We start from the raw sequence: 26212 nt of genomic DNA on the forward strand, positions 1-26212 counted from the left end.
TCCTAGAGGGAGTGAGGGACCTGCCGCCCCCGAATTGCCGCAGGTGCTGCCCCTCTCCTTTGGCCGCCCCAAGCACCTGCTTGTTAAGCTGGTGCCTGGAGCTGGCCCTGCTTCAGGAGGTGTGCAGCATCTTGCAGGATTAGAACCCAAAGAATTTAACACCTGAACACAACTACCAACATATGCCATAAGTGTCTCCCTTTTGTAATAAAAAAAAAAAGCAGCGATACCTTTACTTTAGCAGGCAACGGAATGGGAATAAGATTATATCACATAAAGAGACAGAAATGTAAAACTGGATGCTGTGATTTTATTTACAGAATCATAGAACTGGAAGGGAACTTGAGAGGTCATCTAGTCCAGTCCCCTGCACTCAAGGCAGGACTAAGTATTATCTAGACCATCCCTGTCAGGTGTTTGTCCAACCTGCTCTTAAAAATCCCCAATGATGGAGATTCCACAACCTCCCTAGGCAATTTATTCCAGTGCTTAACCACTCTGACAGTTAGGAAGTTTTTCCTAATGTCCAACCTAAACTTCCCTTGCTGCAATTTAAGCCCATTGTTTCTTGTCCTAGCCTCAGAGGTTAAGAACAAATTTTCTCCCCCCCCACCCCCTTGTAACAACCTTTAAATACTTGAAAACTGTTATCATGTCCCCTCTCAGTCTTCTCTTCTCCAGACTAAACACACTCCATTTTTTCAATCTTCCCTCACAGGTCATGTTTTCTAGACCTTTAATCATTTTTGTGGCTCTTCTCTGGACTTTCTCCAATTTGTCCACATCTTTCCTGAAAGGTAGCGCTCAGAACTGGACACAATACTCCAGCTGAGGCCTAATAAGCACGGAGTACAGTGGAAGAATTACTTCTCGTGTCTTGCTTGCAATACTCCTGGCTAATACATCTCAGAATGAAGTTTGCTTTTTTTGCAACAGTGTTACACTGTAGACTCATAGTTAGCTTGTGATCCACTATGACTCCTAGATCCCTTTCCGCAGTACTCCTTCCTAGGCAGTCATTTCCCATTTTGAATGTGTGCAACTGATTGTTCCTTCCTAAGTGGAGTTCTTTGCATTTGTCCTTATTGAATTTCATCCTATTACTTCAGACCATTTCTCCAGTTTGTCCAGATCATTTTGAATTTTAGTCCTATCCTCCAAATCACTTGCAACCCCTCCCAGCTTGTAACCCCTCCCAAATTAATACTTTTATTTTATAAAGTGCGTCTCCAGCAGCAACTAAGCAACTAAAAATAAAATATTTAAATAATAAAGAACAAGCAGCAATTGTGAGCCACCAATCACAAGCATCCTCCCTTGGAGTCTCTAAAGTGAGATTGATGGTCTTTCAAAAAGATATGTGCTGGATCAGCCACAAGTTGCTGTGCTCAGTTATGTTCTTTGACACAGTAGGGAGGATGAATCCTCTCCACCTGCAGGAATTACAGGGTGAAATCTTATGTCCTGTATTACGCAGGAGATCAGACCAGAGGATCATAGTGGTGCTCCCCTGGTCTTAAAATCTTATGGACTCATCTACATGGCCCTGAAGCTTGGACTATGTGGGTGTGAAGTATTCCACTGTAACTGTCCCGTGTGGACACTGCTAGCACAAACTAAAAGGTACTTAGTTCACATTAACATAGACCTGTTTGAAGAGAAATACGTTAATGCGCAGTAGGTACCTTTTAGTTCATACTAGCAGCAGCATTCTCATGGTGCACACTGGAGTTTACACCCCCCTAGTCCACACTGCAACGCAGTGTAGACATAGTCTAGGATGCAAAGCATCAGGCACATCAGCCCACAGACAAAGCACCTTTCAATATAAAAGGAATACTTCCCAATTAATATTTAAAAAGGGAATAAAGGGACTGACAGTTACAAAAAGAAGAGTGAAGCAAAAGGATGGAGAGAGACCTGGATTCAGAATAGGGAGAGGATAATATACTATATTCAGATTCAGTGGGTACCTAAATATTTAGCATCAAAATGGGATAGACCATTAATTCTGTAGAGTGCTGCTTTCTTTTCTTTTTTATAGAAAAATGGGGAAAATAACTTTCTATTTTCTTCTGCTAAAGCAGTTTCATTTCAACAAAGAATAATTCTTTTTCAATTGAACATTTTCTGATATGCTGATAAAGCAATTTGTATTTTTAAAATCTACAGACTCGCACAATAATGTCAGGCCATCTCAACTTACCAAGCAATCATTTTGCCCAAAAGAGTGACATACAAAGCATTGCAAGTTGTGGCAGAACGACAGTGTTTCTCAAGTTTCTTCTCCTAAAACAAGTGTTTAAAGAAACATTATAAGCCAATGTAATATTAAGCACTCTGAGGAGTTAAGGATTTGACACTAAAACACAGATTGTGGATGTTAAAAAAGCACATCATGACTAGTGTACAAAACGTTGTGTGTTTTTCCATGATGTGGGATATATACAAGTGGCGGCTTCCTTTCAAGTTAAGGATCAAATAGGGCTAGATCATCTCAGGAGATGATCGGCACCTTGCTAGGATCAGGCTCCATGGATAGGATTCAAAATGGCTTCCTTGCACATGTCCAAGCATTTTTACTGAAAATACATATTATACTAAAACAGGAGGACATGTCTGCAGAAAGATGGGTAAAAGTATAGTTCCTTTACTAGTAATTTATACTATTCCATCCATAGGCACCAACTTTCTCCGGCGCCGGTGGGTGCCCGCGCCCCCCCGCCCCTTTCCCTGCCCCTGGCCCCGCCCCAACTCCACCCTTTCCCTGCCCCTGGCCCCGCTCCCATCCCAACCCCATCCCTAAAGTCCCCACCCTAGCTCCGCCCCCTTCCTACCCCATTGGATCCCTTCCCAAATCCCCGCCCCGTCCCCACCTCTTCTCCCAGCGCGCCGCGTTCCCCCTCCCTCCCTGCCCCGAGAATCAGCTGTTTCGCGGTGCAAGCGCTGGGAGGGAGGGAGGAAAAGCAGGACGCAGCAGCGCACTCGCGGAGGAAGCGGAGGTAGAGGTAAGCTGGAGCAGGGGGGTGGGGCGGGGAACTGCCGGTGGGTGCTAAGCACCCACCAATTTTTTTCCATGGGTGCTCAAGTCGGCGCCTATGATTCCATCTGAATTTGGTGCTATCAGCCTCTGGATAAAAATATTTACACCAAATCCTGTGTAAAACGGCTATAAGTTAACTAAATAAAACACATTTTCCTGGCTATTGAAACATTAACAAAAATAAGCTTTTGTCAGCTCATTTTACTCTTCCACATCTTTATAAATATTTATACTAGACTCTAGAGTGAAATACTTTCAACAGAATTACAACAGACATACCTGTTCTTTGGTCAATTTAACATCTGCACAGCTACATTCTGCACTAATGAGACATTTCACATCTTTAGAATTCAATGGCTCAAGATGAAGAGTTGGCCACAACCTTTTAGTGGGAGAGAACAAAATTACATTAAAATCCAGCAAAATAGTATGTGAAAGAAAAGAGACCTAACTACTTGAAGGGGAAAAAAAGAAGATATCAATGCAGAAATCTGAAACTACACTCTTCTACTGTTAAAGGATTTTAATAATACAAAGTCACATTTGTATTTTTAACCTTGCCCTAAGACAGCTGACTACATCGAAGTACTGGAAGTCTGCAAGTGCACATGCCTATGTTTAATATGCATTATAATATGTTCAATGGGGAAAATCCAAATCCAAAATTCCCACTGACTTCAGTGGGTACAAAATCAGATTCAGATTTTATTCTGCAACATATATATGTAAGTATATTCAAACCCAGGCTACTTTGAAACCTCCCCAAAGAACAACATACCTCCATGCCTGAGGACATGTTTCCACGTTCACAGATACAATCACCCTTACATTCACTGGCAGGGGATCTATCAGCCATTTCATATGTTTTTCAGCTTGCTTAAAAACAAGTTTCAGAGCATTAATTCAAAATTCATTAAAAATAAATGCCACAAATCACTATCATCTCATTAACTGTTCAGCCCAGTGAAAACAATCTTCATTGCCTCCATTCTCTTAAAATTGTTCAGGGCCACATTTTTTATATAGAGCCAAACTCCCCTTTCTATATGCACCAGCATGGTGACAGCTTAAGTAAAGTAGTTAGCATAGTATCATGTAGACTCTCACCACCTACAGATTGGATACGTGACCTGACCCACAAATCAGTCCACAATTTTGGATCCACCCCCAGCAGACAATGCAATGAGACAGATCAAAAGGCAACATACTCTGGCAAATTCCAGAAATACCAAGTTTTATAGATAAATCAAATGACAATTTAATTCATCTAGTAAAATTGCAAATTATTTTCTACTTATTTTCTCTCTTATAGTAAACTTATTGTTTTACTGTCTCACTGTCACTACTAACCTGATACACCACTTCAAGTTTATTTGGCATTTGTAAAGGCCAAGTAGGTTGGAAATGTACCTGTATTTGGTCTATAGAGTCAATAATTATGATAATGCTGCCTTGGTGACGAGCAGAAAGTTTTTCCAGCCAACGAGGAAATTCTTCCAAGAGCTTAGCTGGATCCAATGTTAAAGGTGACACTAACCAAGAATGCTGCATGAGCTGCAAAATTACAAACATGCATAAAAATATTGCATCATAAGAAATGCTTAGGGGAGTTGGACAAAAAGACACAGGTGGACCCAAGATAAAATCATTCACTCCTGGGGAGCTGATTTCAAACAAGTCCATACAAAGTTGTTTTCCCTTCACTGCATATAAGGAGCAAGAAATTAAAAAAAAAGGAGAATGTTTTTTGAAGTTCTTATATATTTAATTTTAGATGGACAACGTGAGGTTAAAAATCCCATGGGACCATCTGAGGAATAAGAAGTGTGGAAAATGTATAAATAAAAATGTGTAGGCTTTTAACAACACAGGGAAGAGCTGATTTAATCTTTCTGAAGGGCTCAGTCCTGTGCAGCCCTGAGTGACTTCTTTTGAAGATAAAGGGAGCTCAGATCCTGGCAGAATCAGGCCCCTCATTTATTCCACACATATCAGACATGTACTTCTAAAACAAATTAACATAGAAGAGCAATAGTCCAACTACAGTGTGGTGCCAACTGGCAAATGCAGCTTCAGGTTTCTCAATGCATAGACAAAACAGATGCCACCTGCTTCTTTCCTCGGCCAGATGGCAGGAAATAGTAAAAGAAGCTTATGTGGCTTTCTCTATAAACCATCAATATTTTTCATCAGAATCATAATTGATGACAATGTATTATGAAAAGCCTCAGAGAGGATATTTTAATTTATTTCTGATATATGATCAACTCAACAAAATGGGTGCAATCGTCGTCTGTATCACCCTGATTGGGTACAGACAGGGCCATAAGAACTTTAAATAGATTCATACACACACACACACACACACAATGCTACATGTGCTAAACAATAACTAGAGTACCTTTAAAGTAAGCCGTTTAATTATTAGTGCAGATTCTGAACTGGCAGACATGGGCCTCCCAACAAAGTGATAGAGAATTAGTGTGTTTGGTGAATGCTTCTGTTGCAGTTGAATCCTAATGGGGCAAAAAAAAAAACACACACACATTCCCAATAGCCCACATTTTTGCAAATATATTCTTATTTCCAAAAAATATTATTGTAGATTCGTCAAATGTAATTATACATTTTAGCTTGGCATGTGCGGTATATACATAATAAAATAAGTCAGACAATTAATCATCCATAATTAAATATTTTACATCAGAATTTTCACTTTTGATCTCCATTGGACTAGAGGGATTTTCAGATACTCGCTACATTCACAGATTACAAAGATAAAACATCAAAAAGAGGAGATCCTTGGGGGAGGGGACAGTAATGAATTCCCTGATGGCATCTGCATTCAAGTGTTACTAATCTGAATACTGTCAGTTTATTTTATGGCAGCAGGTTCTATTGTAGATCATGAGAGACTGCAAGATGCATTTCTACAATAGGTTTCTGGATTTGGATCCTCCCTCCCATTTACCTCAGCAGGGTGACTTAGCGGAGGTGACACTTTCCCTTGGAGCCACCACTACCCTCATTCTCAGAACAGTGTACAGACCCCTGTGAAGGAGTTGAGGTTTGGGGTTCTCCGTGGCACTGTCCCCTGTGGGTTGTAACTGGTGCCTAGAGGGGAACAACTATTCAAGTGTTACTAAAAACAGAACTAGACTTTACAGGGTGCTTTTAGAACTTCAGTATTTTTCTAATGCTGGTTTCTCCTGCTACCAATCCAATGTTGTGCTGTTCTTGCTTGAAGTGTAATTTTAAAAAAAGATTAACCATTTTTAAAAATACCATTTTGACAGGAGAAGAGATTTGCCAGAGCCTGGTCCTCCAGACACAAGAAGAGGTGGGATGGGCGCTGGTGCTGCCACTAGATCATTTAGACGTTCATAATACTGCAAACACAACAATTTAAGTTACAATGGCTCCAGTATTAAAGAAATACATATACGGATTAATTAATATACTGATTAATGCATCCTCCAAATATTTAAGCATATACTTAACTTTAAGAATGTTTAGTTCCATTGAAGTCAAGGGGACTAAGAGTAAAACAAAATATATGGCTACAGAAACAAAGTGGTTTTGTTGTTGCTTTTTTAATGGGGAAGGAAGAATGGAAAGTGCTAGAATCACTAAAAACTACTATTTAATATCTCTTCCATAAAAAGTTTTAAAGCAGAAAATAATTTTTAAAAATTAGTTTGGGATGAATTTGCAGTACTAATATATGTGACTGACTAGTAGCACTGGTACAGTAAGACCTAGTACAAGAAGGCATGCAATTCCCCCTGCACCTCTGCTAATGTACTGCAATCTTGGCGTGCCAGATCCCAGCGGTGTTCCAGACATGTGTCTCATGAGAATGTAGTACCAACTGGACTAAATTATTGTGTTGTGGTTTTATGAGGTGAGCAAATGTCCATTATGGACTAGAGTGAGACAAAAATTCATTTTGACGTGTGACAAGGCAAATTTGAATGTAGACCTCCAAGGACGGAAGGATGGTCCAGGGGTTAGTGCATTAGGTTTAATTCCCTGCTGCATCACAGACTTCTGTGTGACCTTGGGCAAGTCACTTAGCCTCTCTGTGCCTCAGTTACCCATCTCTAAAATGAGGATAATAGCTCTGACACACAGAGTGTCGTGACGATAAATACAGGCACTCAGATACTATGTTGATGGGGGAGGGGGGGCACATAAATAACTAAGATAGATAGCCAAGGACAAAAGGATAGTGCTCTAATATTCCATGTCACCTATTGCTACAAGTAGTTATACTTGATTATATGGAACTGGCTATTTTTAGAAGCTACAAATTCTTATAGAGCCAGAAGTACAGAATAATATGAATGAAGAATAGCAGAAAGGAATTATCTCTGTGTTAACTTTTTAATTTCCATTTCTAAAATAAGTTAATCAAATTTACTGGAAAAACAGCATTCAAACTTGTCTCTGTTCCAGCTATTGGAGGCAGCACAGCAGACTGTATCAGGTTTGCCAATAATGTATGGGACACAACATCTGTCAGTAGGAGATGGACAGTTTTCCAGGACTAACTCCTCACATTTGATCCCTATCATTACATTTTTGCATTCCAAAACCTCATGGAAGAGATTCTCTCCCGTTACGGCCTAGCCCCTGAGTGCTGCTGTGGCAGTGTAGAGGAGCCATAAAAGTCCCTGAGCCTGGGTTCCCTCGGTACAGGTACTGCATAGGACAGCTGTCGGCTCACTTAGATCGTATCTAACAAAGAAATTATACGACTTTAACTATTCCCGTATGTTGTTAAAGTGGTGCAACCCCCTAGTGTGAACGCATTTATAGGTGAATGGTATAGCTTATTCGTGTGGAGGAACAGCTGCGCTGGTATAAGGCACCTTTATGCTGCTATAACTAGGGGTTATATTGATTTAACTACTTCAGTAGAAAATTCATACCCTTAACCGAAATAGTTCAATCAATACAAAAACTGTGGATAGACCAGGGCTTACACAGGACCCCTCACGAGTCCTGGAACAGGGGGTGCGGTCATAGTGCATGGTACAACAGCCATTTTGAGAAGCTCCAGGTTGCAGAGCAGTTCAAAGACAGTTCAGGGAGGACTGCTGTAAGTTAGAGCAGTTACAGCATGGGCCATTTTGGTTCCCAATCTGCCCAAAATCCCAGAGACAAAATGATGGCTTATAGCCACGTTTGCCCTGCTTTCTTGGAGCTGTGCTTGTGCGTGCTGCATCTCCAAGAGACACAAGCATACATTGTCAGCCAGTTCCTCTAGGAAGCACAGCACAGCATGAAAGCACACCGACTTATTCAAGCAGCAACATAATTCCTCACCAGAGGCACTTTTCACAGATTCCTCTAGATATATTAATTCAATCCTTTCTAGGTGTATCTCATAGACTTTAAGGTCAGAAGGGACCATTATAATCATCTAGTCTGACCTCCTGCACAACGCAGGCCACAGAATCTCACCCACCCACTCCTGTAACAAATCCCTAACCTATGCCTGAGTTATTGAAGTCCTCAAATACTGGTTTAAAGACGTCAAGGTTCAGAGACTCCTCCAGCAAGTGACCCGTGCCCCACACTGCAGAGGAAGGCAAAAAACCTCCAGAGCCTCTGTCAATCTGCCCTGGAGGAAAATTCCTTCCCGACCCCAAATATGGCGATCACTTAAACCCTGAGCATGTGGGCAAGACTCACCAGCCAGCACTCAGGAAAGAATTCTCTGTAGTAACTCAGATCCCACCCCATCTAACATCCCATCACAGACCATTGGGCATATTTACCTGCTAATAATCAAAGATCAATTAATTGCCAAAATTAGGCTATCCCATCATACCATCCCCTCCATAAACTTATCAAGCTTAGTCTTGAAGCCAGATATGTCTTTTGCCCCCACTACTCCCCTTGGAGGGCTGTTCCAGAACTTCACTCCTCTAATGGTTAGAAACCTTCATCTAATTTCAAGTCTAAACTTCCTAATGTCCAGTTTATATCCATTTGTTCTTGTGTCCACATTGGTACTGAGCTTGAATAATTCCTCTCCCTCCCTGATATTTATCCCTCTGATATATTTATAAAGAGCAATCATATCTCCCCTCAGCCTTCTTTTGGTTAGGCTAAACAAGCCAAGCTCTTTGAGTCTCCTTTCATAAGACAGGTTTTCCATTCCTTGGATCATCCTAGTAGCCCTTCTCTGTACCTGTTCCAGTTTGAATTCATCCTTCTTAAACATGGGAGACCAGAACTGCACACAATATTCCAGATGAGGTCTCACCAGTGCCTTGTATAACAGTACTAACACCTCCTTATCTTTACTGGAAATACCTCGCCTGATGCATCCCAAGACCGCATTAGCTTTTTTAACGGCCATATCACATTGGCGGCTCATAGTCATCCTGTGATCAACCAATACTCCAAGGTCCTTCTCCTCCTCTGTTACTTCCAACTGATGTGTCCCCAATTTATAACCAAAATTCTTGTTATTAATCCCTAAATGCATGACCTTGCACTATTCACTATTAAATTTCATCCTATTACTATTACTCCAGTTTACAAGGTCATCCAGATCTTCCTGTATGATATCCCGGTCCTTCTCTGTATTAGCAATACCTCCCAGCTTTGTATCATCCGCAAACTTTATTAGCACATTCCCACTTTTTGTGCCAAGGTCAGTAATAAAAAGATTAAATAAGATTGGTCCCAAAACCGATCCCTGAGGAACTCCACTAGTAACTTCCTTCCAGCCTGACAGTTCACCTTTCAGTATGACCCGTTGTAGTCTCCCCTTTAACCAGTTCCTTATCCACCTTTAAATTTTCATATTGATCCCCATCTTTTCCAATTTAGCTAATAATTCCCCATGTGGAACTGTATCAAATGCCTTACTGAAATCGAGGTAAATTAGATCCACTGCATTTCCTTTGTCTAAAAAATCTGTTACCTTCTCAAAGAAGGAGATCAGGTTGGTTTGGCATGATCTACCTTTTGTAAAGCCATGTTGTATTTTGTCCCAATTAACGTTGACCTCAATGTCCTTAACTACTTTCTCCTTCAAAATTTTTTCCAAGACCTTGCATACTACAGATGTCAAACTAACAGGCCTATAGTTACTCGGATCACTTTTTTTCCCCTTCTTAAAAATAGGGACTATGTTAGCAATTCTCCAGTTGTACGGTACAACCCCTGAGTTTACTGATTCATTAAAAATTCTTGCTAATGGGCTTGCAATTTCATGTGCCAGTTCCTTTAATTTTCTTGGATGAAGATTATCTGGGCCCCCCGATTTAGTCCCATTAAGCTGTTTGAGTTTGGCTTCTACCTCGGATGCGGTAATATCTACCTCCATCTCGTCATTCGTCATCCTACCATTATCCCTAAGCTCCTCATTAGCCTCATTAAAGACTGAGGCAAAGTATTTGTTTAGATATTGGGCCATGTCTAGATTATCCTTAACCTCCACTCCATCCTCAGTGTTTAGTGGTCCCATTTCTTCTCTCTTTGTTTTCTTCTTATTTATACGGCTATAGAACCTTTTACTATTAGTTTTAATTCCCTTTGCAAGGTCCAACTCTACATGGCTTTTGGCCTTTCTCACTTTATCCCTGCATGTTCTGACCTCAATAAGGTAGCTTTCCTTGCTAATCCCTCCCATCTTCCACTCCTTGTAGGCTTTCTGCTTTTTCTTAATCACCTCTCTGAGATGCTTGCTCATCCAGCTTGGTCTACAACTCCTGCCTATGAATTTTTTCCCCTTTCTTGGGATGCAGGCTTCTGATAGTTTCTGTAACTTTGACTTGAAGTAATTCCAGGCCTCCTCCGCCTTTAGATCCACAAGTTCTTCAGTCCAATCCACTTCCCTAACTAATTTCCTTAATTCTTTAAAGTTAGCCCTTTTAAAATCAAAAACCCTAGTCCCAGATCTATTTTTGTTTATCCTTCCATCTAGTTTGAACTGAATTAGCTCATGATCGCTCGAACCAAGGTTGTCCCCTACAACCATTTCTTCTATGAGGTCCTCACTACTCACCAAAACCAAATCTAAAATGTCATCACCTCTTGTTGGTTCTTCAACTACTTGGTGAAGGAATCCATCAGCTATCGCATCCAGGAAAATCTGAGCCCTATTATTATTATTACTAGCACTTGTCCTCCAGTCTATATCTGGGAAGTTAAAGTCTCCCATGATCACACAATTCCCATTAGTGTTTACTTCATTAAAAAGATTAAAGAGGTCTCCATCCATATCCAAATCGGAGCCCGGTGGTCTGTAGCACACCCCAAGCAGTATCTCAGGGGAGGCTCTAGTAGCTTTCTTTCCCAATGTGATTTTTGCCCAGAGAGACTCTGTCTTCTCCATTCCATCACTTATTTCTTTACAGTCTACCTCATCATTGATATACAATTCTACTCCACCACCTTTGCCTTTATTTCTGTCTTTCCTAAACAGCACATAGCCTTCAATACCTGTACTCCAGTCATGACTACTATTCCACCATGTTTCTGTTAACCCTATAATATCCGGTTTCACTTCCTGCACCAGTAGCTCTAGTTCCTCCATTTTGTTACCTAGGCTCCTCGCATTAGTGTACAAACATCTTAATTTTTGCCGTTTGGCTTCACTGACATCCTTTACCCGATTAGGCACAGACATTCTACCGCCAGTGTCACCTATTAGACTGGTATCTACACAACCTTTCCTCCTTACGTCCATTCTCATACCCACGACTGTATCCTTTCTTACTTTGTTTTCTTCCTTTTCAATGTTAAATTCCGGAGTGGAGATTACCTGGACATCTCCCAACCATCTCCCCCAAATTTCTAGTTTAAAGCTCTCTTCATCAGTTGCGCCAGCCTCCATCCTAGAAGTCTATTTCCCTCCTTACTCAGGTGAAGTCCATCCCGAGAGAACAGTCCTCTGTCCATGAATGCTTCCCAGTGGCCATACATCCCAAAGCCCTCCTTGTAGCACCACTGCCTGAGCCATCTGTTGATCGCCATAATCTTGTCACACCTTTGTTGCCCTTCTCTAGGAACAGGCAGAATCCCACTGAAGATCACCTGAGCCTCGATTTCCTTAAGCGTCTTCCCCTCCAACAGAACTCTGTTTTTGACACTCATAGTTTTACAAGGGTTTACAGGTGAGGCAGTCCAGGAAGTACTGAGCATTTCAGTACCCCTTTATTTTTAATTTTACTATGTCTTTCTCTCACACAGACTCAGATACATTAAGATTGTGGAACTATATGATAGTCTTTTCATTATCCAATTCCAACAGACCTAATTCTCTGTATTGAGACAGGGCTTTCATTTGCTTCAAAAAGCTGTTTGAGGCCTTTTATTTAGGCTTCAAAGTATGGTGTGTTACTCACCTTCTAAGAGAACCCCTTATTTCTAAACGGCATGCTATCACGGCAACATTTCCTCCAATGGAGAAACAAGGACCATTTCTTCATCAATAAAACTTTAAGACAGACATAACTGGCATTGTTCCAGAAACTAAATATGTCATCTGTCTAACACATATGGTCTCCTCTAGCCTAAGGTGTAAAAGCCCCAAGGTTGTTCTCAAACATAGGTCCTTCCATATAACAGCATCATTGCTGCACATGAAACAGAGAGCCATTTATTTCCCTTAATCAAAAGACATTTCTATCTGCTTACTTTCTCAAATCCTAGTTCACATGTTGAGTTAGAAGCCTGCTGGAAAGCTTCCATCTGTTCTTGTTCATCATGTGCATCCCACAGTACATCTCCAAAAACTTCCTCTTCGGGTGCAGTGGATTCCTCTTTATTACCCAAATCCTTGCCTTCTACTTCTGTGCTTTCACAGCCAAATATATCCTGTGTAAGAAACAAACCACATGGAAATATTGTAACTTATTCCTTAAAAGTATATGCTATCATTGCCCCAGATTCTTTCAACTAGGCAGTGGGCACCGCTTGCATGTCATTTTGGACTTACATTTGTGGCATGAAATGTATTCCATATATATAGTATGGGCTGCATACCATACTGACACACACTGGACAGGACAGTTTTTATGCACTATATCCCTTCCCGCTTTAGGTAACAATGCTGGGGTAGATGAGTGAATTCTATTCATGTCAATGGATCTGTGCCCATTTACGCCAGCAGAGAATGTGACCAAATGAGTCCTAGTGACACTTTATACTGAGATCTCAAGAAGGTGCTTTCAGTTTTCCCATAATGGAGGTTGCCTACAGTAGCATAGGTCTTAAACTATTTTATGCAGTTGTGGCTTTCCTTACTTCCAGGTATTAAAAATGCTGAAACATATGGAGGCCTTTGAATTATGACAAAACATCACTCATTTGTAGTGAATATAAATAGATTATTAAATAGACTGTGGATTTACTACAGTGCTTGCAGAGTACTGGCAATATGGCAATTTTGTAAAGCCCTGGATGGCACTGCCCCAGAGTCTATCATTCGAATTGTAAGCAGGAATGTGCAAAGTAGCCTTTCATGTGGAATACATGCATCATGTACTCTACCTGTTTAATGATCTTTTCCACACAATTATAAGTTTCATACGCTCCTTCTTCCACTCCTCCCATGTGATCAATGAGCTGAAAAAGTTAATGACAAAGTATGAAGCAACTCTGGGATTGACTATTAAACACAGATGCAGTTACTGAGGCATGTAGATATAAAATATATCCAAAGCTTATATTCTTTCCAGAACAACATTCGCCACCTTTCAAAATGAAAAATACTTTGGAGGCTTACCCTCTGGCACCGTAAGACAGAATTTCATTTAAAAATGAGATGCTTCCACCTCACCATAGATACCTTGGCAGTGGATAGGAAGGCTTCACAATGAGCTAGGACCCAGGAGGGTTCCCCTCTCAGCTCATGGAAGCTAAGAGAGGACATCTGGAGAATGATTTACTAGGGCAGCTGCGTTTCATTGCTAATGAAGGTGCCTGTAAGAAGAAGTCAGCTTCTAAGGGAAGATGGCTGCCAGGAGAGTGTACTCAAGCAGAGCCTGGAATGCCTTGTATGCTTTAGGGGATTATTTGTTTGTTGTCCTTTTCCTTATTTGAGTAGTCAACCCACAGGCAGGAGGAGGAGTTCCTTTGTTTTGATGATATACAAAAAAACACTACAGGAAAATGTATCATTAATGATGTGGTTAGACTATTTCTCTAATTGGAAAGTCCTGTAAAATGTAATAGGGATTTAGCATATAAAAATTTAATAGTATTCTATGGGAATTACAGTATAGTATAGAATTTAAACAGAGGATGCCCCTCGTATATACATTTTTTTAAATCATTCCAAAGAATTCTATGGCAGGGTTGTTTTTTTCCCCAGAGGATTATCTAAAATAATATAGAACAGTTCTTTTCTATTAAATCTTATAGCATTTTTTCCATAAGGATTCTGTAAGAAATTTAGAGCCAAATTCTGCTCAGTTGCACCCCTCTGTGCAGCTGAGAATAAAACTTTGTTCAAGTTTCTGTACAGGCACAGTGCTCAATTTTTTAAAACTACAATTTCATAAAATTCAACACCATACACCTGTTCACAAAAGATGTCATAACAAAGGATGCGTTATGCAATTACTTGTAATATCTGAAGTTACGAGTTTTATGCTACAAAATAAGAGGACAACAAATCTCTGAAACATAACAACCTTCTACATGTTGTACCTTTGCTTTGTTCACATAACAAACTTGCTCAGTTAACTGCTGCACAGGGTCTGAACTGACTTTGCCATCTTCTATTCTGCGGTAAATCAGCCGGGGCTTTCCTTCAGGATTTTTCAATAAAGCTTCTTCACAGTCCTCCAGCAAACAGCTAGATTGGAAATCAGCATTCTTGAACTATATTACACTGTTGCAGTACACAGTTCAATCAACATAAACTCTAAGGATGGGTTTCACTGCAAAATCTAATTGAAAGAGCATGCCTTTTACCACGGAGGCAGCCAGACATTTAAACAGAGGATATCCAAAGTCTGGCCAAGAAAATGGAAAAAAGTTCTCTTGTTGCTAATTGGACTGTAGATATTAATATTCTTTCAGTAGCAGGTTTACACATTATTGCTTTCAAAAGTCTATTTTCTACAAACCCTCTCATACTGGTACTCAGATTAAACAGTAATAATTCTGCATTAGCTTTTCATACACATGAGAATAGAGTCACAAGTCATTATTAACAAATGTCAAACGTATTGACACACTGTCATCAATTATTTGAATGCCCTGTCCTGCTCCCTAAAGTCAAAGGGAAAACTCCCTTTGTCCTCATTAGAAGTAAGGTCAGGATTTTACAGGGTTAAGGCTCATCAAAATGGACAAATTACGCTCCCATCTTGAATCTGGACAATGCACTGTACTTGTATGAAGGAATATCTATATTTATTCCTGAAAGTTCTGCCTTGTGAATCTATTATGCTACATACAGAGCCAGCCTCAAGGGAGACAAACTAGCAGATAGGTGCAATCTTCGCCACATGAGGCATTATAATCTTAATCTGACTTTTTGTACAAGAAACTATTTAAATTAATATTGTTGTCAGGAAGCTCTCATTCTTCTCTGAGATGTATTGTCCACATGGATTCCACTCTTGGTGCACATGTAGCCCATGCACACAAGATTAGATTCTTTTGGCCAGCCATGTCAGCAGGGCCTGAAACGCTTTCAATATCTTTGCATTGCCCCGCACTTCTCCAAGGACATAAAGGGCAGAGCGGACCCAATTTTCCCTCAGTTCTTTTTTACCACCTGTGCCAGCGAGATGGAACCCCTGTAGTGTCTCTGTGAGCCTGCTTCTTTGCACACAGTGCTAGCATTAGTTAGTCAGCAGTATTATCAATTAGCAAGTTGTTAATTAGCCTTTTTGCCCATTAGGAAAAAAAACCTTTTTAGTCAGATATTTAGTTTATAGGCTAGACACCTCCACATCCGAACAGGGGTGCTGGCAAAAGGAAAATCGCCAGGATTCAAAACCTAACCCTTTGTGTGACAGTTCAATGGCACATAACAACATACACTGTAGGTACCTTTTTTTGTTTAGGAGAGGGACACATTCCTGACTGATGTTCCATATGTTGCTCCTTCGCTAAGCAGACTCAAAAAGCTAGAGAAGCCTCATCCCAAGTTCCTGACCAAAGCTGACAGAGTTCCATATGAATCAATTTATTCATCTCCCAGTTTTCTTCCCCAATCCTCGCTCAACTCCAAAGGCAGCTAAACTTCAGACACTTAATGTAGTAATGTCATCGTTCATTAAAAGGCCAAAATCTAGACTGTTCCTGGCCTCTTGCTGATAAGATTATGGGTCAGACAATATCCTGACAGAGATTATCAAAATGGCTGTCCAACTGTATAAGGACATATTGAAAATGATGACTCTATGCCCATTATTTAGTATTTTCACTTCTAATCCCTCTTTTCTTCCTCCTGCATGGTATACAGCCAAAAAGAAAAAAAGTCCAAGCTGCAAAATAGAAACAATCACAACTGAATTGTAACATTATCCTTAATTCAATACTTTTGGGTTAGGAAATTATTTTTCTTCTAGTAAGACGACCAATTATCTACTGTACAAGTGAAAAGCACTGCACTACCAGTTGTTATAAAATATCATGGATTTAGTAAATTACATCACAACAGGCAAGGGCAAGACACTGCACCGAAGAGCCAGGAAATTAACTGAGAAGTGACTTAGAGAGACAAAAAGAATATGCGACCAAATAAAACAGAGGTAATATAGGCAGGTGAATAGACAGATAAGCAAATAGAACACACAGAAGATGTTCACACATGCCATCTCTAATTTCTATGATTCTATCACTATGAACAGCAAAAAGCTGTTCTTGGAAAGCAAGAAATTTGCAGATTATGGTGGCTCTTTTATGTTATATTTTAATAGAATCTAGAGCCGCAGGAACAGGGAAACCTCAGAAAGAAGCTGCTTTCTCTTAACTGTCTGTGCTAGAAAATCTAAAGTCTGAAGGAAGATTTGTTAGAAGAAACTAGCTTAAAAAATGCTGTAAGTGGAACACTGCATACATGTTAATAAGCTATGTGCTGTACATAAATTATCAGTTTCTCTTTGCTTTGTCAATCTGCAAAACTATTAACTTACCTTGGCAAAGTTAAATGTATGAACAAAATGACTAAGGAACTTTTCTCAATTTCCCATTTTCTCACAGCCTGGAAATGATTTCCATTTTCTACTGGAAAATGAACAACTTGAAAGAAGTACCCCATTGTTTCACATATTCTTTGAAGTTTTGGTGAGTAGTTCTGAAAGGAAATTTAAATAAACTGACCTTTATTATTAATTACATATTTCAATAAGGACCTATTAGTAAACCCCAATTTCTTTTCATTATAAACTTTCTTACACTGAAATCTTTAACAAAACTCCCACTGATTTCAATGGGATCAAGATCCAACTCCTAAACCTTTTAAGAACTACCACAGAGTTTCAATGAACAAGTATTAGAGGAGAAAAATAGAGAACCTTAAATTAATGATTAATTAACATAACTTTTGTGCTGTTCTCACCCTAATGAAGATGTCTACTTCAGGTTGAGTCTCATCTGTATTAATGAGATAGCACCTTACTGTGTTACTCCACAGAGAGTGGGAAAACAGTGGAGTGACCTGCAATAAACTGGCAATAGCAGCATCCCAGTCATCTGCAAACAATATACAAAGACACAGGTCTCCTTATCTTGTTACATCATATAACCATTTGCATCAATGCTCTCTTAACACACCCTAAGGAAATAATAAACTTCATGTTATAGAGTATCTTTCACAATAATATATCACCAAATATTTCAGATTTAATTAAAAGTTAGATTTAAATAATATGCAAAATTATAAAATATAGCAAAACATAATAGCTGAATGTTAAATATATTCACATTACATACCTATTATCATGGTTCTTTTAAAATAAGTGTTTGTGAAATTTAGCCAAAATGTCAAGCTGATGGCTGCCATACAAAAAAATTAAATTCTGTAACAGGAGTAATAAAGATGCCCATGTAATTAGATGCTTAACTAAGCAATTCTTAGTAAAATACTGCTGCTTCAAAATTAATTGTAAATATACTAAGCTAACAAATGTTGGTGAACTAATAGGTAGCATAATTCTTTAGATAAATTGCATTGTTCTCCATGTATGTCAATTCAGCTTATCATAGAAAGCTTTAAGCTAATTCTTTTCTTAGCTTCTCATTTTGTAGGCTAACATTACCTATGTTCTGAGCAGTTTCAAGGAAGCTGCTTGACATGGGAAAGTCTGAACACTTTAGCATTACTGAAAAGTAATTTTGTGTGTAATTTTGTATTTTTATGAGATCTCTAATAGCTCACTATAATCTTGTAAATTCCTGCAAATGTATTTTGAAATATAAAACACCATTTTTCTGATAAGCTGACTACTGAGTTACTAATGGTCTCTTGAAAATGTCAAAAAGTGACCTTTCACTAGTAGTAACGTGGTATCACAAAGTGACATATGCAGAGAAACTCAAAGTTAAGGATGATAAATTACTTGTCTGAGTAACTAATTTGAACTGAGTCTGTGTCACAGGCTAGTATTGAGTTTAAGGTAGTGAGTCAAGCCAAGTTAGAAAGTGTTGTTACTAACTACAAAATACTGGAATTGATAGGGAAATCAGTGATAATCTTTCCCATAGGACAAATGTAATTCAGCATGCATAGATCTAGATCATGCAATTGGATCTGTGTGGATGAACCCTCAAAGTCATGCAGAGTTCCATTTAAGTCAATGGGACTCCGCCTGGAAGGGTCTTCCCATGCAAATCCAGCTGAAGGAGAGGGGCCATAGTTTGTGACATCATGCATGTGTCCTATGTGGCGAAGGATCTGAGAATTTGAAAAACAAGGCAAAAATTGGACAAGATACCAGGACTCTATCAGGCTAAAATAAATCACATTTTAAATAAATTTTTCTTGATTATGTTATTCAAAGCTGGGTCATCTAAAGCCTTTTTTTGAGCCCCCATAAAATAAATTGGTATTTGGTATATTTACTATGAAGTATTGAGATTCACTGTCATTACCTAAGAATACTGCTGCACATATTGTTAGCAGCAAAAATATTAAACACAATTAGGTGTGTTTTAGCTATACTTCCATTTTATTTTTACAAAAAGCAGTCATTCAAGGAAAATATGGAGTGACAGACACAGTAAATCCCTTAACGGAACATAAGAATGGATGCAAAAGAGCTCCATGGTAAACAGTACTTGTATGTAAACAGCCCCTTGTTAAACCCGCTTAGCAGACAAACACCAGTTGCTTACCTCTGTTTATGTTCGCAAATGGTCCTTCCACATCTATGGAACTATGAGCAAACTCAGGCCCTCTGAAAGACTGCTGAAGTTGCATCATACTACCCATAGATGGCTCACTTCCCAACACTCCACCAGTCCAATATTCAGATTGGGCTCCAGTAGCTTAAAAGTAAATACAAACTGATTTTCACGAATTGAAATATATTGTCAAACCTAAACACTTCAGTTAAAATTTGTTGACAAATGCCACTAATTGAAATTCTTCTCCCTTAGCAGGTTTGCTCACTGTTTTGGCTAATGTAGCTTTAAATCAGAACTCCCTCACAGTTACAGAGAAGCCATGCTATTAAAGAAATAGGTAACAGAGCGTGTTAGTACATGGGTCTCTCAAAACTGAGGACCTCATCGTTGGTTTCATATATTGTATTAGGTCACTTATAAGGAAGAGTTTCATAGGTTTACTGCAGTCATTTGTGCACTTCACAAAGTCACCACACTATTGACAGTCTCTATTTAAGAAAGACCCAGAACTAAAGAGCAGAAAAGTGTTGCAGGTCAGGAGTGAAATACATTTCTTAGTTGGATGGAAAAGCTTTATAGTTAACTTCTCATATTATCCTTGGATTGCACCATTTCCTACTAATCTATCACTTTCAAGACCACTAAATTCAAATCTTTGAAGAAAAAAATGAGAATAAGTTAAGAAAGATTTTTTAAAAAGAGGGATGAGGAAGTATAAAAACACAAAGAAGAAAGGAGAAAATATACACAGGGAAGAGGTAGGAATCATAGGCCTGTTAAAATCAATGGTGTCACTAGAATTTAGCACGTGCAGTGCACAAGTGCTCTGCAGAATCAGAGCCATATATATCACATGAAACATTTCTAGTTCTGAAGGTTATTCAGCCACTTCAGCTGTGATTTGTGTCACATCTTGTTAGCAAAGCAGGGTCAGATGTAACAGCACTGGACACTGGACCTCAAGGGAAAACCCAAGTGTTGTAGGAAGTGATGCTGATGATCCCTAGTCTGTATCTAACCAATACCCTGGCATGGCACTAATGGGCACTATGCTGATGCAGATGCCATGTTTTGGATCAGATGTAAAACCAGGAGACTGAATGCCTATAACCGCTAAATATCCAGTGTTGTTAAAGACTACGGCTGTTCAAAACTGGTCCCCTTGTCAAATTCCAATTTGATATTCTGCCTAAGTTTCCAATTAATTTTGTTCATTTTCTGTTCTGATGGGTTATATGGGGCTGATATGCCAAATTGGAACATAACCTCTAGACTTGTGAAAAGGAGATCAGATAGCAGGAAACTCACAATGAAAATACAAGAGAAGCAGAAAGGTTCAGGGAAGGTAGAAAGTCAAGGTGTCTTTTAGAATATGGGGCACTATAAAAATAAATGGAATCACCAGAAATGGCTAATTAGTTTAGGGCCACACACAGACTTCAAAAAACACAATTTAAATGGTAAACTGTTTTTATCCTTCACACAATATTTCCTTGTGCTTTTAAAACTTGCATTATAAAACCTCACAATCTATAGTGCATATATATTTTTCTTTTGCTATACTTCACAGAATTTAATCTTTTTTTATTCGCTTGCTGAAAGTAGCAGATGGAATTCTTACCAGTAACTTCTGTGCAATTGTCATCTGAATCAGACTCTTCAGGATCAAACACTTGGATCCCTTGGGCTTGCAGTCTCTGAAGTTTTGTCTCCAGCTCTCGTTTGGCCCTCAGTAAATCCTGAATCTCATTTTCCTTAGTTTCCCTGAAAATCTAGAAAAAGGAAAGCCAACTCTTACTATTTTATCACAAGTCTTGTGAAATTTTATGTCTGATCTATAGCCCCAGCTCCTGAATTCATGTGATCAGCTGTCATTAAAAAAAAAGTGAGATTTGAGCCCTCGTTGTGGTAGAGAAAGACTTGAAAATGTGACCCAAGTGAACATAAGAACAGCCATACTGGGTCAGACCAAAGGTCCATCTAGCACAGTATCCTGTCTGCCAACAGTGGCCAATGCCAGGTGCCTCAGAGGGAATGAACAGAACAGGTAATCATTAAGTGATCCATCCCCTGTCACTCATTCCCAGCTTCTGGCAAACTGAGGATAGGGACACCATCCCTGCCCATCCTAGCTAATAACTATTGATAGCTCTATCCTCCATGACTTGATCTAGTTCTTTTTTGAACCCTGTTATAGTCTTGGCCTTCACTACATCCCAAGTGCAACCCATTCTCTCTAAACCAGAAGGCGAATAAAGGAATCCAATATTTATTATTTTTAAATCATGATTTTTAAATCAATGCCATGATTTTGGGGTTACTGACTCATGATTTTTGAATGTTTGGGATGGACAGTACTAAAATAAGCTCATAAGTAATATGCATGGTTTTTAACTTAGTTTTAATAAAAGCCAGCTTTTTTCAGCAACAAAACTATAATTTGTTCTCAAAGATTTCCATATTATATTATATTATATTATATTATATGGATTGTTGTACTGACAGCTATACATCTTTAATTTAAGTAGTTTAAAATACAGAGACCAGATATCTGGAATTGTCTTGTATATACAATATTACTATCACAAGCTAAAACTGATTAGCGAGCTTGGTCTTTGATCAGAACTAAGTACTTAAGATCCCAAGAGTATAAAAGAGATCGATAGACTTAATTACAAATACAATTTAAAACAAAATTCTTTGAAAGCAATTCTTGCCTTACTTATCTACCAAAACATTTCCTCTGCTACAGTTGATGACATCGGTAAACCCTAAAATAGCACAGAGAAATGCTTTTACTGTCTAATTTTGGGTGCTAGGAGTGGGATCAGCTGCAGGAGGGGAAAACCAGAAGCATCAGCTTGGCAATTAATAAGCCTTTCAAATCACCCTAAGGCAAAAATATTAAGGCTTTTATCTTCACTTGGCTCTTGTATTTTAGTAGCACAAAGAGATGTGCCAATAGTTGGCACAGGGGTTATTTTTGTAATGTTCAACATTTTTAGTTTTCATTAACAAATTAAATATAAACATTACTGAGAAATATCCAAAATCAGTGTTTGAGCCTACAATTTATTTTTCTTTAAAATACCATGTAACATAACTTCTGATCTGCATGTTCCTTGCCCCTTCTAGGTGTGAAATTGGCAAGAGCTGATGAAATGGCACAGAAGGTGCTAGGATGTTGAGCAATGATAACATTTTCTCCTTTCCATTTTCAAAAGCATTATTTTCCACTAAGACTAAATGTTATTAAAAAACATTTCTACAGGTAAATTTTGGTATGATTAATTTGGAGTAAATAGTGGATTAAGGCCCTGGTCCTGCAATGAGTTTCATATTGGCAGACATCTGCATCTACACAGAACCTACCCACAGAGAGTTCACTGATGGATCAGGGCCAAAGGGATTACTTTAGATTTCCTTGGTCAATTTCCTGGGGGATAAAGTGAAGATGCTTACCTTGAACTGTCTCTTGACTTTGTCTCGGTCATGTTCAAATGTAGCAGCTCTCTCCATGGCTTGATATTTGGCTTCTAAAGCACTTTCTTTCTCTCTAAGTATTTTCTGATAAGTTTTCTGAAGAGCCTGAAAATATTTAACATATTATTTCTCTGAGAGAAAAATATTATTGCTATAAAGTTTTAGCATATTTTTCAGCTACTGAGTTTAGATAGAAAATTCAAGTGTTGCTCCAATAGCCCTTTTACAATTCTTAATTCAATGAAGAAGTTTTTTTTGTTTTTTTGTTTGTTTAGATTTAAACATTGCATTGCAGTGTTGGAACACAAATCAGTGCAGCAGTGCAATCCTATCATGAATGAGAAACAAAATATTTCAATTTTTTATATAATTTTAACATTAGCTTTAATAATACACAGATTGAGACTAGAATGTCTGTACATCTGGGTATAGTGCTTAGATTCAGGGGTTCTCGCAACAAATTTTTGGGTGGCCTTGGAGTGCACCACCAACTCTTGTTGGTGGCTGCTCTGACAATTCTTCCTAAAATACTTAATTAACTTTAGGAAAAATAAATAAATATGCACATATGCACGTCCAAATCATTGTAATTTATTTATGTAGGGGTTTTTTGCAGACTCAATAATTAAAAATAATGTACAGTTGTCTATTCATTACTGGACCTAAACAGAATAAAAACACAAATAAGGTGCTTTGCATGTTTTGCTTTTTTTTGGTTGCCTTTTTTTAGACTTGCTAGCTCAGTGGTCCCCAATCTTTTCACGATGGAGGACCGTGGCGGTGGACGAGCATCCGCCGAAATGCCTCCGACAAGCAGCAACGTCAATAGGTGTCACCGCCGAAATGCCGCCGATTTTCGGCGCCATTTTGGCGGCGACGCCTATTGACGTTGCCACTTGTCAGCGGCATTTTGGCGGATGCTCGTCCGCCGGCCAGTACGCGGGCGCACTTAGACGCCCCAGCGGGCGCCATGGCGCCCGCAGGCACCACATTGGGGACCCCGTGCTAGCTAGTAAGTCTGCTGTGAAAAGTGACATTTTGTATATTTGTTAATATCACTTTTTACAGCAGACTTACTCAGCCCTGGCAAGCTGGGGGACAAATTAAGCCCTGGATGGGGAGGTGGGTAGGGGTCCAAGAGGTGATAGGGGGATAGATGGGAGGCAGCAGGAGTCAGGGAAGATGGGGGAGGTGAGCCTACAGCGAGAGCCTGGGGTCCTGGTGCACAGATGGGGACTGGAGGAGGCAGCAAGGGCCATGTGCAGGGGGTGAGCCCAGAGCCTGAAGCCCTGCGGCTGGGGGATGGAGCTTGCTGCCGCACGGCCAGAGCCTGTCGCCCACCACCCCAGGGCTTAAGCCTGAAAACCGAGCCCCACCGTCCCCAGGAAGGTGGGGAATTCACACTGGCCGCCTGCTCCTACGGTGTTTATAGCTCCAGAAGGGGACAGAGACCAGCTCCTGCTGGCGGCCCTGAGGGAGGGTTATTCCCCCTGCTCCCCCATCATCACCCAGGAGGTTGTGGCCCAAGAAAAGTTCCTGGTGGCCACATTTGAGAAATGCTGGCTTAGATTATCCACAAATACAAAGTTTGTTTTTAAAGTCATAAGATACATATAATGCAAGCAGACCCTGATGCTCTAATGCAGCCCCACTGACTTCATTTTTACTTCAGTGGGGCTCTGAAGAAACCTGGAAAGAAAAGTGAAACTGACCAATTCAAGCTGGAAGTATTGCAAATAATAAACTAACTGTCTAAATGGTGAAAAGTAAACTAGATGTTTTATTTTATTATACCAATCTAAGTTTTTATTAAAGACGTCTAGATTAACACAGGTAAAGAAATTGAACACATTTCTAACTGTCCGTTTCTTTTTTTAGTTGCTGATTTGTTCATGTAAAAAATGCCATCTTGATCGGAAATAGTTAGCCTGCAGTTGTGAATGTTGTTTCTATCAGGCTACATTTAAAAACTGGAATTTTATAAGGGTGCTACTCAGCAGCTCCACACAGAGTAGTACTAGGAGATGGGAAGATGATGCTGGGAAGGAGAGGAGATAAAGAGCACTGGACTTCTCTCCACCCAAAGACTAGTTGGGAGGAAAGAGGTTAGTGCTAAAGCCATAGCTGAGGGGTCTATTCCCCATTTCAGAAGGCGCATGGTGTACTGGAAAGAGTTCTGGGTTCTGTTCCCAGCTTTGACCCTTATTTCCTGAATAACTTTAGACAAATCTCTTGTCTTCGCTATGCCTCTGTTTTCCCATCTGTAAAATGGAGATACTCAACTTATCAAGTGCTTTGAGATGTAAGGATGAAAAGTGCTATACAGGAGCTAAGTATTATTATTTGTCTCAGGAGATGAGATCTTCCCTCCCACCCCTTTCCCTATCAACCATGGCGAGGTTCAGTACAGTTGCTAGTTACCTGGAGCTCTGCCCGGAGTCTCTTGTTCTCCAGGTCCAGCTTGGCTTCTTTCTTGACCATAGAGGCCACCTCGTTGTTCTTGCTGACACGAAAGATCTCGTATTCTTTCTTCAGACGCTCATACTCAGCCATGCACTCCAACTCCTGTACCGAGGCAGTGGATTTGAAACTGGCCCCAATGAGGCCTCCAGGCCGCGAAGCACCCACCCGGCGGAAAGAGCTGCGCAGCAGGCGAGCTTTGGGCTTCACCTCCACTGGGATCTCACAGGCTTCACCGCCACCTCCTCCGTAGGCGTCCTCGATCACCTCCCCTCCGGTGCCCGCTGGGCTCACCAGAGAGGAAGCTGTCCCCATCGTTGGGGGCCACGCTGGGATGCTGCCCTCACTGCTGCTCTCCCTTCTCCATGGGTTTGGCAGCTGGAGTCACCCAGGAGCCGGGCACGTGTCACTGGTTCTGTCCCTCTAGCAGTTTATACCAGGGTCATCCCTATGGTGTCTGTGCACCCGTGGAGTGGCTGGCAGTGGGGCTCCCCACACAGGTCTGAGGCTTGCCTGGGCTCTCCCCACCAGACCCTAACAACTAGACTGGCTTCAAGCCCCACTTCCACCCAGGGGAGCAATGACGGGCTGCCCCGCTGTCTAGGGCGGGCCCACAGGACAGCAGCAGCTCCTCAGGGTGGCATGAATAACACCCCTCGGCAGGGAGGAGCCAGCCACAGCCTCGGGGACTCTGTGCCCCCAGGCCAGGGTCTCAGGCAGCCGCAGCCCGCTGCGCTGCAAGGGGCGGGACAGGGCTCAGAGGAGGAAGGAAGGAAGGAAGGAGCCACGTGGGCCGCCTCCAGCCCTCCCCGGACAGGGCAGCGGGGACGGGACTCGGGAGTCTCGGAGCCCGGCGGGCTGCAGGGCGCCTCGTGCGGCCAGACCCCGCTC

The 26212-nt window shown here is 40.4% G+C and overlaps 1 protein-coding gene across 1 annotated transcript in view; it reads right to left on the reverse strand.

Annotated features, from left to right (window-relative positions):
- Positions 1-26006, reverse strand: part of LOC112102145 (nephrocystin-3) — a 45723-nt gene extending 19717 nt beyond the window's left edge. Inside the window, exons 1-15 of the mRNA XM_026663869.2 lie at positions 25283-26006; positions 22841-22966; positions 21000-21150; positions 19367-19519; positions 17592-17725; positions 17167-17327; positions 14723-14870; positions 13562-13636; positions 12707-12886; positions 6329-6432; positions 5445-5559; positions 4454-4597; positions 3822-3919; positions 3323-3425; positions 2207-2289 (exon numbers count right to left, since the gene is read on the reverse strand). Coding sequence (XP_026519654.1) covers positions 2207-2289; positions 3323-3425; positions 3822-3919; positions 4454-4597; positions 5445-5559; positions 6329-6432; positions 12707-12886; positions 13562-13636; positions 14723-14870; positions 17167-17327; positions 17592-17725; positions 19367-19519; positions 21000-21150; positions 22841-22966; positions 25283-25636 — 2129 coding nt within the window. The 5' untranslated portion in view covers positions 25637-26006. The remainder of the gene's footprint in view (positions 1-2206; positions 2290-3322; positions 3426-3821; positions 3920-4453; positions 4598-5444; positions 5560-6328; positions 6433-12706; positions 12887-13561; positions 13637-14722; positions 14871-17166; positions 17328-17591; positions 17726-19366; positions 19520-20999; positions 21151-22840; positions 22967-25282) is intronic.
- Positions 26007-26212: the final 206 nt, after the last annotated feature.

The sequence above is a fragment of the Terrapene carolina genome, unplaced genomic scaffold (assembly GCF_002925995.2).
Source record: "Terrapene carolina triunguis isolate 2854851 unplaced genomic scaffold, T_m_triunguis-2.0 Scaffold34021, whole genome shotgun sequence".
Lineage (NCBI taxonomy): Eukaryota > Metazoa > Chordata > Testudines > Emydidae > Terrapene > Terrapene triunguis.